We start from the raw sequence: 18637 nt of genomic DNA on the forward strand, positions 1-18637 counted from the left end.
TCCTCTCTCCAGCAACTCTGTCTTGGCTGTGTCGGTTCCTCCCCTCCGCTCCGCCCCTATCGGCAAAAGGTTGTTGGTTGGATCTGGTCTCTCGGCCATGTTTCCTGTCAACATTCCACACAGTCAGTCCCTCTCCCTCTCTCTCTCTGCCTTGTCCTCCCAACAACGCTCAGCAGTCTGCATCTTCTTCCCACGGCAACACGGAGCAATCGCACCTAATTCCAATTCATTACGCGATTCTTACTCCAGGAACGAGAAGCCACCGAGCGTACCGCTTTCCTTCGGCCGCACACCCCTCCCCGTCAACACCCATGTGACTGGAAATGGCACCGGGATGGTTTCCCTTACATGGTCCCCTCGGGCGTCATCCTGCCCACTCACCCACTTGAGCCGCTTATACCTGCGCTTAGGGGAACATACCTGCACTTAGAGGCATAGTGGCGCGCCTTCTGACTCCGACACCAAGAGTTTGGTTCCAGGTCATGGTTCAGGTTCGCCTTCAGGTTTTCCTCGTTTCTCTGCCCACGGCCAGCCAGGCGTTCTCGTTTTCGCCCGCCTCCGGCCCTTTGTTTGACCCTTGCCCACGTTGCCGCCTTCGCCGCCGCCCTCTTGCCATGGATGCTGGCCTGGTTTTTGCTTCCGTATCGCGCTTGAGTCCTTTAGTCAAGGATCAAGGACGCTTGCTGCCCGCCAGGGTATAATTACCTAAGACCCCGCGATCTGCCCCTCGTTCCCGTCTTCTTCTCTTGATGTTCCCTCTCTCTAAAACGTTACTCCAACGGCCACTTGTCCCAAAGTCGCACACACTCTCTGACAACCCAATTGACATCTCCAACTGACCTCATATACCCGTATTCATCCATACATATTGTCAGTCAACCAAGACACAATGGCTCCCCACGCAAACGGAACTACCCCTCAGTCCAATGGCGGGGTCGACTCGAGATACCACGCCTCGTCGACCGACGCCGCGATCAAGTCCGAAAACGAGCACGCTGCCCACAACTACCACCCGCTCCCCGTCGTCTTCGCCCGCGCAAGCGGCGTCCACGTCTGGGACCCCGAGGGCAAGGAGTATCTCGACTTCCTCTCCGCCTACAGCGCCGTCAACCAGGGCCATTGCCACCCCGAGCTGGTCAAGGCATTGACCGAGCAGGCTGGCAGGTTGACCCTCAGTTCAAGAGCTTTCTACAACGATGTCTTCCCCAAGTGGGCCGAGAAGATCCAGCAGGTCTTCGGCTATGATATGGTCCTGCCCATGAACACGGGCGCCGAGGCTGTCGAGACGGCCATCAAGATTGCCCGCAAGTGGGCGTACAAGGTCAAGGGTGTCGAACAGGGCAAGGCTCTGGTCTTCTCAGTGAACGACAACTTCCACGGTCGCACGGTACGTAACCACGGGTCGACTGATAGCTACTGATCCATCGAGTGCTGACGCCGACTTTCTTGACAGATGACGGCCATTTCCCTGTCTGTTGACCCCGAGTCGAGAGACAACTACGGTCCCTATGTTCCCAACATTGGCGCCCTCAACCCTTCCACGGGCCAGCCCATTCGCTACAACAACGTTGAGGATATCGAAGCGGTGTTTGAGGCGCACGGCAAGGACACTGCCGCCATCATCATCGAGCCGATCCAGGGCGAGGCCGGCGTTGTGGTGCCGGACGACGACTACCTGAAGAGAGTGCAGGACCTCTGCAAGAAGCACAACGTGCTCTTCATCTGCGACGAGATCCAGACCGGTATCGGTCGCACGGGACGGATGCTGTGCTCCCAGTGGGCCGGCATCAAGCCCGACATGGTGACGCTTGGCAAGGCCATCTCCGGCGGCCTGTACCCCGTGAGCTGCGTGCTGTCAAGCAAGGAGATTATGCTTGTGGTCGAGCCCGGTACGCACGGCTCCACCTACGGCGGCAACCCGCTTGGGTGCGCCGTGTCGATCCGCGCGTTGGAGATCATGGAGGAGGAGGATCTCACGGCCAAGGCAGAGAAGCTGGGTAACATCTTTCGTGAGGGCATTAGGGCCTTCAACTCGCCCATCATTGAGTTGGTACGCGGCAAGGGTCTCTTGAACGCCGTCGTCATCAACGAGTCCGCCGCCGCAGGCAGGACAGCTTGGGACCTCTGCCTATTGCTCAAGGAGAAGGGTCTTTTGGTAAGTGGCACCATACTTCCACAGGACATCTTGGGGAATAACTAACACTTTTGCTCTCAATAGGCCAAGCCCACACACGGCAACATCATTCGCTTTGCGCCTCCTCTGGTCATCTCTGAGACAGAGCTCCGCAAGGCCCTTAACATCATCGGTGAGGCGCTCAAGGAGCTGCCGACCGTCGAGAAGGCGGCGCACCACTAAGAGATCGGTGCGGTGAGAGGATGGTGACAATTGGATATGAGCCTTCCGTTGGACACACGAATAATGCGGCGATCGTAGAGAAGTTGGTGTCGTAGCACGCCACGAGTGTGGGGTGCGCGAGTGGTCCGTCAGATCTGATTTGGACTCTGACGAATAGCGGGATTGCTTCGACTCCTTGCTACCGCTTTTGGGTATCACTGTGGGCGTTAAGGAATATCACACGTCCTGGACTCTTGTTGTTTTCTCTACCTTTGAAAGCCGAGGGAAAGGAGGTTGAAGTTCGCGGCGCGGGGGTCTCATGGTATGGTCAGGTCATACAATTACCCACCTTACTCAGGCAGCATTGGGATCATCTTCAGCATTACACGGTTCGGAGCATAGGCCATGCGGCGGGGGCATCGTACAGGGTGGGAAAGCATTCGCCCCTTCATGTCACCTCTTAGACATGCATATATATATCGCGCTGTAACGGATCCCGATAGAGTGGGATTTGGATACATCACAAGAGTAGAGGAGCAAGAACACCAAAAGAGACACGAGCAAGAATTGTTACGAAGCACAGAACAATCTCAGCCAAGCCACGTCGCACCGCCATGTGTATGTAACTGTTGTATGTGTACCTTGTGTGTGCTGACATCTGTTGGAGCTGTACGGATTCGGCAAGTTGCATTGCATATGGCGTCGGCAGGCAGACACGCAGCAAGAGAGACAACCAGACACATGCAGCGGCAAGGGGCGAACACGTCGAGCTGCAGCGAAGCTTTTCACCCCCTCCTCCCACGTTCCCGTACATGATGTAGATTTGATAAGATGCGCCCTTCCTTGCGTATATCCGGTCTAGACCCCAAGAAAGCAGACCCGTATGGGTTGCGGGAACAGGGCGCGGGAGGCAAGTCGGTGGTGTGACTTATATCCTTGGGTTTTGATTTGTGCTGGGAGGGGGTTGTCCTCTTGGCTCATTGCGCTTGGATGGATGGATGGATGGATGGATGGATGGATTGATGGATGGGAGAATGGGAGAATGGCTGGACGCCGGCTTTCCAGATTGTCGGTCCATTGGCATGTCACATCTCGCAAGTTGAGCATGATGACCTCGCGACGATGCCGTTTTCCAGGCCGTCGAGGGTGAGTCAGACGCGGATTGGCTGGAGCGTAGCGAGAGAGGGACGTACCCTGGATTGGAGTCATCGGGATGCCAATGAGCCATACTGCTGCGGCTGGGACTTCCCAACAGCGATGCCAAGAGCTGTTGTTGTTGGTTATCAGGCGCCACGTCTGGTCCTTCGCTCTGAACTCCAGCCAGTCCAGGCTTGTCGATGAAGAGGCGGGTTGTGTAGTCAACTGATGGTCCACCTGGGTGATGGATGAAGGACAGAGTCTATTGGTCCTGGGCGGTTCCCGTTGCTTCGGAGAAGGCGATCTTTGTGGATTCGTCGCCGACTGAATTGTTTTGTCCAGCCGGGGTCTCAGTAGACGCAGAGGACGGTGCTTGTCTGGGCGATGCTTGTGCAGGAGCGATGCTGCACGTTAAACCTACTAGTCGCGGAAGGGTGAGCGTCTCGTTGGTTCGCCTTGGTCGTCGCAGGAGCCCCGACTCTTGAATCCGTGAGACAAGCCTAAGAGGCCTTTGAAAGCCATAGCAAGAAGCATACATGCAACTGACAGAAGCAGAGAAACGGGTGTGATGCCCTGCTTCCCATACTTCCTGTTTACCCCTCCTGCCCCCCCAAGTAGTATCGTGATTATGAAAGCCGGGGAGAAGAATGCGAGGGCTAGGACTGATAGACCAAGAACAATGAGCCAAGGGAAACATAAGCAATGGCATGGTGACAGTGAAAGCGTATGCTCCTGGAGGTGCCCATGTTCTTCAGCCATCTGTGTAGTTTATACTCAAAGAACCCCTGCTTGAATAGAGCAGACCTTGGGTTGCGCTAGTCTTTGCAACACGACTATACAGCGGAGCGTTACTGCAGGTTAGCTAATTACTTGGTGAAACTTTGAGGATGCGTAAGTCGATCTACACTGCAGTGAGCCGGAATCACATAATTGGGTGGTTGAGTGGCTCGGAATTGAACTTGACACTCGTGCTTTAGAGGAGCGGCCCTGTCCGTCCCTCGGTGTCCGACAGACGTCATGAGGAAGCGTGTTGATGTGTCCAGTTAGACAAGCCTAATGGAAAACCCGCGCCTCCAGGAAACATTGTATGGCTCCTCCCGTCTCTCGAGCAATGACGAAGATGCGATGCGGGTTGCCCGTCAGAGGCAGGATCGCGTCAGTTTGTTACAAAGACTTCTGTGAGCCGTCGTCTATGGTGGATGGGTGCCAGATACCGCCGCAAGAAAACCGCAAATGATGACTCGCGAGTCTATCTGCCTTGCTTCCAACTAACCAGCACGCAAAGGAGGCTACCCCTAGCCAGCTGCCTGCATATTGGCTCCCAACTTCAATGGCATCGAACGCATACCCGTTGGGCAACAAACATTTTCCAGAGGCGTTTAAGCCCGGCGACAAGCATCTTGCAGGGAACACCGGTGCGCATGAGTGCGGAGGTTGTACGTGGTATACGACTTCCCGAGAAACCCTCGTCAGAGACTCCTCTACGGCAGGAAGAAGGTCCGACGTGACGTGGGCGGCATCAGAGGGCTAGCCATCCCTCAAGCCCCAATGGAACATAGCATGGCACATCAAACGTGCAGGCGCACAAAGTTTTTTGAGACAAGCTGTTCGGTGACGAGATGATGAGTACAGCCGATGACTCTACGGCGCACTTGGCCATGTAGAAAAAAGAAAATATGCTGCCCAAATGGACAGATGTGATGAACGCCTCTCGGTAGCAACTGAGGCCGCCGTTCAGGGACTGCTAGCGACTTGGTCTGAAGTTCCAGACTCGCGTGATGGCAACGGGGAGTGGCGATTCTGGACCACAGGCCGGGGCCACAACCCGTGCTTTCCCAGGCTTGCTTCATCGCCAGAAACACCAGAGCCGCATCCTAGGTGCGTGCAGTACCCCGTCGCTGCTCATCCCGAATTCGAACTTCGTGGTATCAGCTGATTGACATGGGTGATTGGCTCAACAGCGGTTGGGGAGCTGCCGATCGCTGGCGGCGAGGCTACCATTTGGACGCTAGGACCTCGGGTGATGCGGGCATCCACTCTCCGAGAGGGTGGGCGGCTGGAGCTAGGAGCTTTGGAGTTGGGGCACGCGGGGATGGGTCCCCGTGTTGTGTGTAAGGGAGAAGCAAAGCGTAAAGATCGGCCGGGGATGCAAATGGCTGTTTGATAGTGACCACTCGGAATATTTGCTCCTGGGTTGACGTCTCACGGAAGGGGCCTGTAAAGTGTCGAGTACCTTCACCAGTCTCTATTACCAGACAGCACAATGGATTGTGTAGGCGAGGACGGAAGCCGACTCCCGAACGAAGAGCGATCGGCGGAGAATGGATGACGGCTCCGAAGACGCGGGACCCAGTTCGGATTGCCGCTTTGGGGCAGGGGATGGCACTTGGATGGGGGGGGGCTGGCTAGCGAGACAAATGTCTTGGAAGTTTTGGTGAAGGGGTTGCGCCATCGATGTCAGTTTGCCAGGCACAGTAGATGGCTCTGCCTTGGCCTTTTGAGCTTCGCCTTCTGCCTTGAGCGAATTGCCATGTGGGGTGCGAGCGATTCGAGGCCAAGGTCGGTGATGTCAATAGATTTCATGGGCCCCGAAACAGGGTTTTTGTGAATGACGAAGGCTTTGGGTGTCAATTACGAGCACGACTGAATGGTGGACGATGAGACTGTTCCTGCTGATGAGTAGCTTGTGTCTGCGATGAGAGAGAAACGGGAACAGAGAGAAAGTCTCCCCTAGACGAGTGGTTGCCTCGGACCGACACGCATGTGTAGGTGTATGGATTAGGATATCGGGGCGAGAGGACGATAAGAGAGCAGGCCGTGATTGAAAACGACGGAAAGGTGTTGGCCCTGGGGGCACTTGCACGTCGTAGTGGTGACCGATGCGGCACGGTACTTTGCTGCAAGGTAGCGATATTGGCGGGAACTAGGTGGGGAGCGACGTTCCTGTTGGCCCATTGAGTTGTTTGAGCCATGGATTTCGAGTAAGGTAGCTGCAGTTGCAGCGCCAGTCCTAACGACACCCGAGACCCCGATCAAAGTAACATTACAGCGGGTGTGTGTTGGCTGTGGTTGCCCGGTTGGTTTGGACCTGTGTTTGGACATTGTGTGTCTTATCTCACCCCATTAGGCAGGGAGACACCTGGGGGCAGCCACGGTCAGCGCTAACATTGAAGAAACACGAAGTGGACAAAGTCTCGAGTTTCGACCCTCGAGACAGCACCGAGATGGAGACGTCGTCTGGTGATCCGGTTGGCCGGCTGAGCAAGCTGACGCCAGGCAGAACGAGCAGCAGCCTGAACAATAAGGTGAAATCTAGGTGAGGCAAGACGAACCAGGGACGGCAGCCTGGAGGCTTGGAAGTACTGGGCGGCAGGCGATTTGTTGTTGAGCACGCAAAGTTCGTTACAAAGTAGGGGGCTTGCGTTTGCTGTTAGTCAAGATTGGATCACATCCATATCAGACAGGGGGCGTTGTTTGGACCGGAAAGTTAAGTTTTGAGGCGATAAATGACAAGTCAACGACAGCGCCGTGCAGAGGCAGAGGGAAGAAGTAAGTGGCCAGCGACTTTTGACTTTGGCAGCCTGTGGCATCAGGGTCAGGCACCTAGGCGGCGGCGTCAGTTCGGCGTCGGTCAGGCAGTGGAACACAAAATTGCGCCATGGCTCGCCGGGATGAGGGGACTCGACGGCTGTGAGTCGCCACGACTCGAACCGACTGAGCGAGCAGTCGAGTGTCCGCGACGCTTGAGCCGGTCGACTTGGTTTGGTGAAGTTTATGTGATGGTTCGCAAGAGCGGTGGTTGACAGCTGGCTAGCCCAGCCGCCGTCGGTTCGCTTTCACATGAGATAACGAGATATGGCATGTGTTTTGGTGAGTTGCTGCTAGGGAAAAGACGGCTAGGCGCCATGGATGTATGTATCTCTGCGTGTAGTGTACTATCAGGGTAGGCCAGAGCAACAAAACTTATGCATCCGCCCGTCCCTGGAGATCCACATCAGTCAGTCCGAAGAATGAGAATGTCTGTACCATCGTACCGTGGACCAGACTAGCGCTCCCGTGCAGCGCTGGGTCGCCTCTGAGAAAGCAAGAGGTACTCTGTAGCCGGTACTCTGTCTTGGCCGAGAGCTGCACCGAAACACTACGGAACTGACGTGTCGAAACAGCGCAGCAGAGTCTGCGATTCGGCAACAGCAGGCAGACTTCATGCGTCCGGGTCTGGTCTTCTGGCGTGCATCTGGAAGGGTGGACGAAATGCTACAAAGGTGGATCGCGGGCAGCTAGCTGCGTAAGGGGTTGCTGTCCACACGGCAAAGCAAGTGGATAAGGTTCCATCGCGAGCAAGTTGTTACAGGGGAGAGAGGGCCGCTGGAGCCAGCCAGCCACCCAACACCGAAGGTGGTGCCATGTGTAAGTGTTAGAGGTGAGGAGACGCCTGCCTGCGTTGGAGACTCGATTTGCACTGAAGTGGGCGACTGGAGAGATGGTTGGACGGTGGGGGCTGGAGAAAGAAGGGAAGATTGGGGTCCGATGGGGGTTCTGCCACAGCGACAACGTAATTATGGAACGGCCACAAGGGACGAGCGGCCAGGCCAGAGGTGTTCCAGCAGTCACAGTGTATTCTGCTGCACGCCGGAAGCTACGTCTTCGGAGACGGTTTCTTACCAGCGAGGCGCGCTGCCATAGATAGGGACATGCTTCGTACCGCATTAAGGTGGATTTGGCATTGATGATAAATGGTGGCAGGCCAGGCTTGCAGGAGGAGGTGGAGGACGAGGTAAAGGACGAGGTAGAGGAGGCGTGCCATGGCAACGTGCTGGGGGATAAGGCACTGGGAAACTGGATAGTGTCTCTCGCAAGAGGAAGCACTTGTCAGAGTCGAAGAATCATAGCCGTCGGTGACTGCCAACGTTCGTATCTGGTGCCTCAGGTTCGACGTTGAGGTACTTGTCCATGTAGGTGCGCGTGGGAAGTACCTGCAGCGCCTGAGGGTTCTTGTTCAGGCTGCCCGTGCTGTGTTTGCGTTTGCTTCTGCTTAAACACAGTATAATCAATGTACGGTAGGTACATGGCTGGGTAGCTTGCCCAGCAGATTTCCCTTGCCCATCGGGTTCTGGGGTAAAAGGACGGCAAGTGGCTGCAAGTTGCTGCGTTGTCTGCCGCTTTCCCAAACACGGATGTTAGGCGAGTTCGGCGAGTGGAGATGGAAATGCACAAGAAAGGGACGAGATGCAAACACCGAAACGGCGTACCCTTTTTTCTGGCACCCGGCATGTCGCTGGTGCTGTGATCCACGGTGGATAAGAGTGGTGGTGGTGGTGGTGTTGTAAGGAAGGGAAGAAGGATACGATACGGGCGCGTGCGGCAGGATGAGGAAGGCGGTGGTGGGCGGTGAAGGCCAGGCTAGGCAAGGCAAGGCAAGGCACACCTTTTTGGTGGTGCGTGGTGCCAGTGCTTGGTGCTTGGTGCTTGTCGTGTGTACCTAGTCTTATCGCGATACATGAGCCTTATCGCGCCATGATGGCATTTGAGTGCTGCAACAGCCAATACCCCTACTCGGCCCCGTCCCCCATTCGCCCTCTTGAGAGCCTGCTCCCCTGCTCCCCACATCCTCGCTTGTCCCCTCCTGCGCGACCGAGACCGGACTGGTACAGGCAAGGTATCCCTCCCCAACCGCATCCCCGTCCCACCACCAGAGAGACCCCTGGCCAGTGACCACGAGGATACGAGCGGGGCGGTTTGGCCACGATGCACCTGCATTGGCTGTTCCGGACCGGCATGTAGACAGGCGGGCAAGGTACGTACCGCTTTTTCCCAGTACCGCAGCAAGCAGGTGCAAGGTGCACACTCGCACACTTGGGGAAAGAGCTCCACCGGGCAGGGCAGCGCACTGCATCACGAGCCCCCCGACTGCACGTCCTCAGGTCACCCGCCCTCTCTGTCGTCGTCTTGTCGCCCAAGTGTGTTTTGGAACAGAGCTTACTATTATTTGACGAGGATTCGACATTTGTCCTTCCTTCGACTGTGCTGCGCTGTGTTTGTTGTGTGGTGTGCCTAGGCATTCGCCGTCGAATCACCCAGGAGATACACGCGCACTTTCTGCTGCTGCTCCTCACGCATCTCCTACGGTCTCTTGCCCCCCCCCCCTCCAACATCTCTCTACCTACCTTCTTTTCCCATCCAGGCACGTCAGGTTCATGTCGGCCTGACTGCGCAGGTTGTGGTCGCCTCACAGTGTGTATATGTGTATATGTTCTGTGTGTGTGAGTGCACAGCTTTAGCTGCGTTTTCTCAGTCCTGCTGTCCTACCCGCAGCATCACGGCACATCCGCCAAAACCCACCGCCCACATCAGGGCATCTTCAATATCCCGATCAGGAGGTTGATCAAGCGCACCAAAACCATCACCAAGGCATCCCTCTTGTTGATCATTCTGCTCAGACCCAGATCAACCCGGCCCCCCCGTCTCCAGAAATAATAAAAAATAAAGCAAGAACCACCAGCGCAGCGCAGCGCATCACATACTGTATCGCACCCAGCTGCAGTCCATCCAATCTACCCGTTGCCCATCTGGCGCTATCGCTGCGCCGCTCCAAATGCTAGGTACCCTTTATCGCACACCACAACCTTGCATCCACCTCCCTATCTAATCGGTCTTATCCACTCTGGGCCCCATCCGTCCTCGTCACTCCAGTCTTGTCTCTGTCACTCAACTCTCTCCTTCGGCGCGTCCCTTGACCTTCTTCTACGTCGCCTGCCCATCCCCATCTCGACCGCCCCTTCTCTCTCTTTCGCCAACCTCGACTTCTCTCTGCCCTCTGCCGCTCCGTCACACTCGTCTCCTTTGCTTTTTCACCACCCACGACATCCCTCGACATCTCTGCCCCCGTTCACTTCTTGGAACCCTTTGTGCATACCTAGGATACATCACCTCCCACACCGTGTGTACCGCCGTTTGCCTCGTCCACAACCGCCTCTCCATCAGGGTACCTGCCGAGTACAAACGTCACAGCCTTGATAGCTCCGAGTCATTAGCTTGACCTTGGACTTTGCCTGACTCTTGTCCTGAACAAGAAAAAAAAAAGGTACAATCCTTTCCAAACCTCCCCCGAACTCTCTCGTATACTGCGAAAGCCTCAAACGGCTGGTACCTCGACTACTTAGCTTGCTTTCTAACGCTCATCGTCCGCCCGTATTAGTCACATCTATCTCGACCCTTCGGCGCCTCCCACCTCCTCGCCGATTACCGCCCACCCATCTCAACATCCCAATAAACCCATCCTTGCCCGCCTCTGGCTTCCCTCGACTTTTGTTTCTCTCCCGGCCGTGTCGCCGAGACCATACTACACTCTCACACGGACGCCACGACGGTCCTTCCATTCTGCATCGGCCTGTTGCTTGTGCGCCCTCGACCTATCGGATAGCTGCCTGCCACCTGCTCTACGGTCCCTGCCCGCCGAAGCAATAACCCCCAGGGTTCAGGCTGCTGCCCGAAGCTGTATTTACCTGCCCGTCTCTGCTTCCTCGCGCAACTCTTTCTCTTGCCTGTTCCATCAACCCCAATCCTCTCGACCATCTCTTATTCGACCTCAAACGTGTACATGACGACACCGCACGCCGCCGACGTCTTTCGAATAGTATAGGCCCTCGGCCTGGACTTGACTGTCCCGACCTTGCACCTGTCCTAGACAATCTCACAGGCGACAAATATGGCGGAACGGCCTCCAACCTCGTCCTCCTCGCGGAGGCGACGCGAAGGCGATGCGTCCATCGGGGATTTTGTGATTGGAGGTGAAATCGGGAAGGGCAGCTTTGCCCAGGTGTACAGTGGCTACCACAAGGTTCGCGAGCTCCCCTACCCGAGACGTTTCTTGAGAGCGGTTCCCTCAAACTAGGCTGTTGCTCTCACTGCTTGCCTCTGAGCTCCCTTCTGTCCTCGACCCCCCTAAGCTGTTTTAAAGCTGCCATGCTCTCGTATATGCGTGTCTCGTACTTGATGTGCTGATTCATTGTGACAGAGCTCCAAAGCAACTGTAGCGATCAAGTCGGTAGAAATGGGTCGGCTCAACAACAAGCTTCGAGAGAACCTGTACGGCGAGATCCAGATACTCAAGACTCTTCGTCACCCCCACATCGTAGCCCTCCACGACTGTGTCGAATCGGCCACACATATCAACCTCGTGATGGAATACTGCGAGCTTGGTGACTTGTCTTTGTTCATTAAGAAGAGGGACAAGCTCAGCACCAATCCGGCTACCCACGAGATGGCGAGGAAGTACCCCGTCACCCCTAACTCGGGTCTTCACGAGGTCGTCACTCGCCATTTTCTCCAGCAACTTGGCAGTGCCTTGAAGTTCCTGCGCGAGAAGAACTACGTCCACCGAGATGTCAAGCCTCAGAATCTTCTTCTTCTACCATCACCAAGGTTTAGAGAAGCACATTCACGCCCGATTTTGACTGCGAGCCAGGACTCGTTGATCCCTAATTCCGGCCTCGCGTCCCTCCCAATGCTGAAACTTGCCGACTTCGGCTTCGCTCGCGTCCTGCCCTCTACGTCTCTCGCCGATACTCTTTGCGGATCACCCCTCTACATGGCCCCGGAGATCCTTCGTTACGAGCGCTACGACGCCAAGGCTGACCTTTGGTCTGTCGGGACGGTCTTGTACGAGATGATTACTGGTCGTCCCCCCTTCCGCGCCCGAAACCACGTCGAGCTTTTGCGTAAGATCGAAGCCGCCGAGGATAGGGTGAAGTACCCGAAGGAGCTCGTGGTCAGCAAAGAGCTGGTTAAGCTCATCGGCAAGCTCCTCACTCGGAACCCTGTTGAACGGATGAGATTCGAGGACTTCTTCAACGACCCAATATTAACCGAACCCATCCCAGGCACGGTCGAGGACGATGCTCCTCCCAAGCCAGAGCCAAAGGCCTCCCGGGATTTACGATCTCTCGGTCGGTCTGACTCGACATCATCGTTGTCCCGCCGGCTATCTCTTCGTCGACAGGCTGAGAACGAGCCTGTCCGTGAACAAAGTGAGATGGCAAAGTCGCCTCGTGAAAAACCTTTGAGATCACCGCAGTTGCCTAGCCCTATTGAAGGTCGACCTCAGCAGGCTGCAGCCGAAGCTACAACGCGTATCGGGCAGTCACCAGGGCAAGAAAACGGAGAGGGACTAGGTATTCGCCGTCCACCATTGCCTCAGCCCTCGACTTCTGCGCCCACTCGGCCTCATAGACTCTCCAATGCGTCTCTCAACCGACCTTCAGCGCGAGCTTCTGTTTCACCACCAACTTCTTACTTCAACGACAGCTCGCCGAGGAACAAGCTCCGTCCTGTCGCCGAGCGAAGCGTTACAGAGCAAGAGAAAGCTGCTCAGGATGTCGCATTTGAGCGAGATTACGTCGTTGTTGAGAAGAAGCATGTGGAGGTAAACGCATTTGCCGACGAGATGGCCGCCAACCCGCGGCTTACCTCATTGTCGCCCAAGACCGGTCAGATGATCCGTCGAGCAACGCAACAGGGTCCTCCTAACTCGGCGACCGGAGCTGGGCGTGTGCAGCCCTCAAACGCTGTCCAAATTGCTCAGGGCAAGGGACGTTCCGGCCATGAACGCCGCGATTCTTATGACGGCAAAAATTTCTCGGCCAGTCCCACGACACAGGGATTCATCGCAAAGGCCATATCTGATGCCAGCGTCCGTCTATTCGGATTCAAGGTCCCTCAGCATGTATTGGGTGGAAAGGGAGCGTCTCCGCCTCTCTACAGTCCTTTTCCTGCCTACCCGACGCCATCAGCCCCCGTCGGTCTTATTGGTGACGGCAGGCAAAACGCCCCGGTTGATGAGGACGCGCGAGCCGTCAAGCTCATCCAAGACTTTGCGCACCGGAGTGACTGCGTTTACGGGTTTGCCGAGGTCAAGTATAAGCAGCTATTCCCTCTCGCGCCATCGATGGAGCACGGACTCGGTGGTATGCCTGCCGACCAAATCACTGGGGACGAGGACGGTCTTACAATCGATGCTGAGGTTCTCTTGTCGGAAGAGGCTCTGGTTCTTTACGTCAAAGCTCTGACCCTATTAGCTAGAGCCATGGACGTCGCAAGTCTGTGGTGGACCCGGAAAACGCGTGGCGACTCAACAGGAGCGTCCGCGGCTGAGGTTTCCAAAGAAGGTCTCGCTCAACGAATCAACTCGACTGTGCAGTGGGTGCGAAGTCGCTTCAACGAAGTGTTGGAGAAGACCGAAGTCGTTCGCTTGAAGCTCATTGCCGTCCAGCAGAAGCTTCCGGAGGACCACCCCAGCCACCCAAGCAACCATGGCGGCGAGTCGGTGTCGGCTGCGTCGAGCACTAAGGATGTCTATCTTACGCCGGGTATCAGTGCCGAGAAGCTGATGTACGATCGAGCCTTGGAAATGAGTCGAACGGCTGCCATTGACGAAATTACGAACGAGAATCTTGAAGGTTGCGTCACGTACTACGTCACGGCCATTCGTATGCTTGAAGCTGTCTTGGACAACGACGAGGATACGGTCAAGCGCCGTTACTCGAGCTCAGGCAAGGATCTCCCCCGTGAGGAGATCTCTAGCGACCTGGACAGCGATGATCAGCAGGTTGTCAACCGAAGTAAGTCTTGCGGGAATCCAAAGATATTGAACGCTGGTGCTAACGTTTACCCAGTGATTCAAATGATAACCGCTCGTCTATCGACCGTCCGCAAGAAGATGGCCATGATTGCCGAGGCATCGAGATCACAGCAAGTGGCGCAGCTTCCAGGGCGCAAGCGCAGCGGTGACGTGACACCCCGCAGCGTGCCATCTCACGCTTAGTGAGCTTGGGGGAAACTTGCTTAAAAGAGAGCTTGGCTCTCGTTATACGGAAGGAAAAAATCAACACAACAATGCCTCACGGCTACGAACAGCTGCTTTTGTTTCAGACTTGATTTGCCCTGGCCAGTCGACGACTAGTTCCCTTTGCGACCTGAGTGGGGGATACGGCCAGGGTACTGACCATTACTTTTCATACATCGGCGTTAGGGGGGGAGGGAAATCAGCATACTTGGGACTTCACATGACTGTCTTTTCATTCTTGCCTCCATTTCATTGGCGTTGGGAATTTGTGGCTCCAAACTTATCAGCAGTGTGGCTGAACAACGATATGGTTGTTTTTGGGGACGCCGCACGAGTGCGAGAAGGGGTATTACAGGACCTTGAACCGGCATGACAGGTTGGCTTTCGTTGTGTTTCTCATTACGCAAGGACGGCCATAGGATGATGGCGATAGGGATCATGGCCGTGGCTTGGACACATGCATTAGTGCTAAATATCCTTTGAGGTATCACCGGCGGAGACGGTGTGGTCTTTGCTCTGTCTAGTCGAGCCAATACTGGAAAATATTCCAACCATCGATTGATATTGCATCGCGCCCTTTTCTTCACATTTCGTTCCCATAATGTGCTCTTTTGGTGTCTGCTACTCATCGGGTCGGTTTCCTCCAACGATCGTCATTCAGTGCATGTCAGCGTTTCTATCTGACGATTTCAGTGTTTAGTAGCTTATACCCATAATTAACATCCTACATTGTTCCGAGCTGTATGGCACTTTTTCAAGTTCTGGAACTTGTGTACTTGCAGGACAGTGCTTTCCCTTGGGAAAAATAAGAGAACACAGTCCTTGAGATCTACAAAAAGGGTAAAGAGGGATGGGCGAGGGATAATACGCGAAGATAACTCGGTATTGAATGCTTGTTTCATTGGCTTTTTTCTTCTTTTTTTCTTTTGGGGGGGGGGGAGGGGTTGTTTTCTTCCATCAAAGTCAATGAACAAGGAATAGGATACAGAATAGATAACAAGACTGTACTGTTTTGTCGAGCCCCAAGACATAAGACAGCCTGACAAGGACCTGTTACATTATCATCAAGGTTGGCGTAAGCAATGACTACATGTCATTGTTATCTTGTGTAGTCTGAAGTTAGGCACATGATCTGTATTCATTGAGTCCTCATAGAATATGCTCGTTGAAGATCAGAGCGTGTGAAAGGTCACCGGGTTACAACAAATAACTATGTTTCATGAACTCAGAAGTAGATAGCCGAGTAGAGTGTGACAATTGTTTGTGAAATTGTCCGTGTCTCTGGTATCATATCCTGACATTTTAAGTCTATATAGCGATCAACTATTCTGAGTACCTGCTTCTCAGCGTTTTAGCGGTATTCTCCCCTCATTGCCAGCTTTCGATGAACAGTTAGGAACGGCACACATTCTCGAGATGTTGTCGTCGACTAGTCCGGGGCCCAACGAAGTGCACTCGACTCAAGAAGAGACCGCGAACTACGCTCTCCTCGATGCCGCCACCTATTCAGACCCTCAGCCCAATGTGGCCAACCACCAGACTTTCTCTGAGTCAGTAGCCAAGCCCACAAAGCTCTGTTCCGTAGGTAAGTCAGACCCTCTCCTCCCCAAACTGCGATACATCGAAGGCTTCCCCATCCTTCGCTTTCAACCCCGTCCCAAAACCGCCACCAATCCCAAGCGCGCCCCTTGTCCACCTCCGCGCCCCAAGCCTGAGCCACGATCTCAGCCATCGAAGCTGCAGTACATTGATGGTCTCCCCGTCCTTCTCCAAACCAATGCCGAGCTCGCCACATCCCGCGCGAAGCTGCCTCCAGTCTACTTCCGCGACCATACGCCAGGCAAATGCCTTCACTGTACGCTTATGTCATCCCCGTGCACCTTCACAAAGGTTACGCCGTCGGCGCCGTGCGGACGGTGTAGGCGGCTCAAATGGGTTTGTATGGTTCGGAGGCCAGGGACGGCAAGGAGGATTGTCACGGGAAAGGGGCCGGGGACTGGGTCCCTATGGAGAGGGCGGTTGAGGGAAGACTTGGAGAGGACGGGGCGGTGGTGCTTGTTGAGAAGGCTATGGGTGAAAGTGAGGAGAAGGGGAAGAGGGTGGTATTTGGGAACAGCGTGAAAGAGGGGGACATCAGGAGGTGGTGTCTGCCGAGGGTTATTGGGGGTGGTGATGATGCTGCTAGGTTTTAGAGGAGGGTTTTAGAGCGGCAGGACGAGGAAGGCAATGGGACTAAAGAGGCGGTCGACGGCTCTCTATTCGAAGCCGTGGTTAAGAAAGGATAGAGGCGTGAACTCATACATATCCAAGCAAGATTGATTAGTGTTCGCAAGCTTCTACGTTGGTACACGAAGGTGGGAGATGGTTGGAGCATAATTCATGAATCACAAGCTGCAGTTCATATTCCGCCCGATGGCACTAAGAGATGTCTTATGATTAAGGTTCGACGGTTACCCCATATATCTTCTTCCAAGCAGACAGCCAACTATGACCATGAGATAAATATATTAGAGTTATCTATCCCTAGGCGACGAAAGAGAGTCTGCACTACTGAGAAGTTGAGAAGTGTGGACAGGTTCTTTTCGTAGCAAGAAACCAATTTGTCCTACCAGCTGCAGGAACTTTGAAGAACCGAATCTTCATGGTGCTGTATTCTGTGCTAAGAAATATCCATCTGTTACGATAATGTACACGTACATGTAAACTACTTTGTCTGTCCTAACATCTTTTTTCTTCTTTTTCCCCCTGTGATAGCTTATGGCCTGTTGTTGGAGATTCTGAGTTAAGTAGTTATCACAAGTTTCAAAAAAAATAAAAACTCAGATTACCATGCAAGTCTTCTTTTCTCTTGTAGTCTTCTTTCGTCAAAGCCATGCACTGGGAAAATTGGATGAGCATAATGTTCAAGTTTTGATTGAAAACCGAAAACGAGATGAGGGAAGAAAGAATAAGGCTGTAGCAAGGGAAATTGTTAAAAAGAACAGAGTCGTCTGCTGAATTTTTTTTCACTCTGTTAATGGACCAATAGCATTACACGCGATGTCGTCCCTCTTACATACGTACACCATCACTTTTCAGCTTCCCCCGGTTGAGGCAATGCAACCAACGTCTTTGTTCCCACACAAAGATGATTGGGCGACTGCCCAATCGAAAGCCAACATTTCAGAAGAAAATATGCGTCTTGCAAATTCTTGCAAGCCTTGAGATTCTTGGCTGAGATTGACTAGATGAGTCAGCTGGAGGGCCGTGGCCTGGGGGCTGATATGCTTTACGTCACCGTGACCGGTACATTCATAGACGATCCATAGTTGGCTCCGACCTCTGCTTATAAGGCCCAACAATGAGTTTACAGAGTTTACATGCTTCCTCTCACTTCCAATCATATCACAAAACCATCTTTACCTTCAACTACGCAGGTCTTACATCCCAAAGACACAAAAGTCAACATCATCATGGCGTCCTCAATCCGCACCCTTAGACTCGCGCAGCGCGCACCTCAAGTGCTGTCAAGAGCTGCACCCACATCAGCCCGCATCCCTATGCAATCCCGCCTAGCAAACATGCAGAGGCGTCTCCTCAACACCGACTCTGCGCCAGTCCTCTACAGCGCATCGGCAAAGGTCGTCGGCGCGCGCACGGGACACGTCGAAGGCGACGACCTCGTTGTGGACCTTACCATGGCCAAGGCCCTCGGCGGTCCCGGAGACAAGGGCAAGACAAACCCAGAGGAGCTCTTCGCGGCAGGCTACGGCGCGTGTTTCCAGAGCGCCATGAACGCCTCGGCGTCAAGCATGAAGATCCAGATGCCCAGGAAGCCCGAGGACTCGGTCGTCGAGACGACGGTGCACCTCGTCGGCGACATGAAGGCTCTCGACATGGGCTTGCGCGTCGACATGAAGGTCCGCGTCAAGGGTTTGAGCAACGAAGAAGTGCAGAAGGTGGTCGACAAGGCCAAGGAGGTGTGCCCGTACAGCCGCGCGACAAAGGGCAATTTGACGACGAACATCGAGGTTGTCAAATTCGATGAAAACGGAGACTCTGCAAACTCAAAAAGCAATGTGACCTCGGGGGGTCCGGGAAAGTCTGAGGCAAAGCCTGCGCAGAATTCTGGCAAAGAGCCTGGCGAAGTGGACGGTGTGAGGCCGACGGGCCACAGCGACTACCAATGAGCGGGATATAGTTGCGTTGTGGACCATTGTATTGCGAAAATATCGCGTGTAAACTAGCCTACATCAACATTTTTAGAATAATGTTTAGAATGTTCACAATAGAATGTTCACAAGCTTTAATATTCCTGCCATGTGTTCTTTATTTGTAACCACCGA

The 18637-nt window shown here is 54.3% G+C and overlaps 3 protein-coding genes across 3 annotated transcripts; all 3 read left to right on the plus strand.

Moving 5' to 3' along the window:
- Window positions 1-889: 889 nt before the first annotated feature.
- On the plus strand, window positions 890-2356 carry ColSpa_06917 (ornithine aminotransferase; the record flags this gene model as incomplete). The annotated part of the gene is made up of 3 exons (XM_049273129.1): window positions 890-1387; window positions 1454-2155; window positions 2219-2356. The coding sequence occupies 3 exons, from the start codon at window positions 890-892 to the stop codon at window positions 2354-2356; spliced, it is 1338 nt and encodes a 445-aa protein (XP_049129086.1).
- Window positions 2357-11177: 8821 nt separating this feature from the next.
- ColSpa_06918 (serine/threonine-protein kinase BUR1) lies at window positions 11178-14291 on the plus strand (the record flags this gene model as incomplete). Its single annotated transcript, XM_049273130.1, has 3 exons — window positions 11178-11309; window positions 11487-14088; window positions 14143-14291. The coding sequence occupies 3 exons, from the start codon at window positions 11178-11180 to the stop codon at window positions 14289-14291; spliced, it is 2883 nt and encodes a 960-aa protein (XP_049129087.1).
- A 3473-nt stretch (window positions 14292-17764) lies between these two features.
- On the plus strand, window positions 17765-18481 carry ColSpa_06919 (uncharacterized protein; the record flags this gene model as incomplete). Its single annotated transcript, XM_049273131.1, has 1 exon — window positions 17765-18481. The coding sequence occupies one exon, from the start codon at window positions 17765-17767 to the stop codon at window positions 18479-18481; it is 717 nt and encodes a 238-aa protein (XP_049129088.1).
- Window positions 18482-18637: the final 156 nt, after the last annotated feature.

This window comes from Colletotrichum spaethianum, assembly GCF_022836535.1.
Source record: "Colletotrichum spaethianum MAFF 239500 DNA, contig17, whole genome shotgun sequence".
Lineage (NCBI taxonomy): Eukaryota > Fungi > Ascomycota > Sordariomycetes > Glomerellales > Glomerellaceae > Colletotrichum > Colletotrichum spaethianum.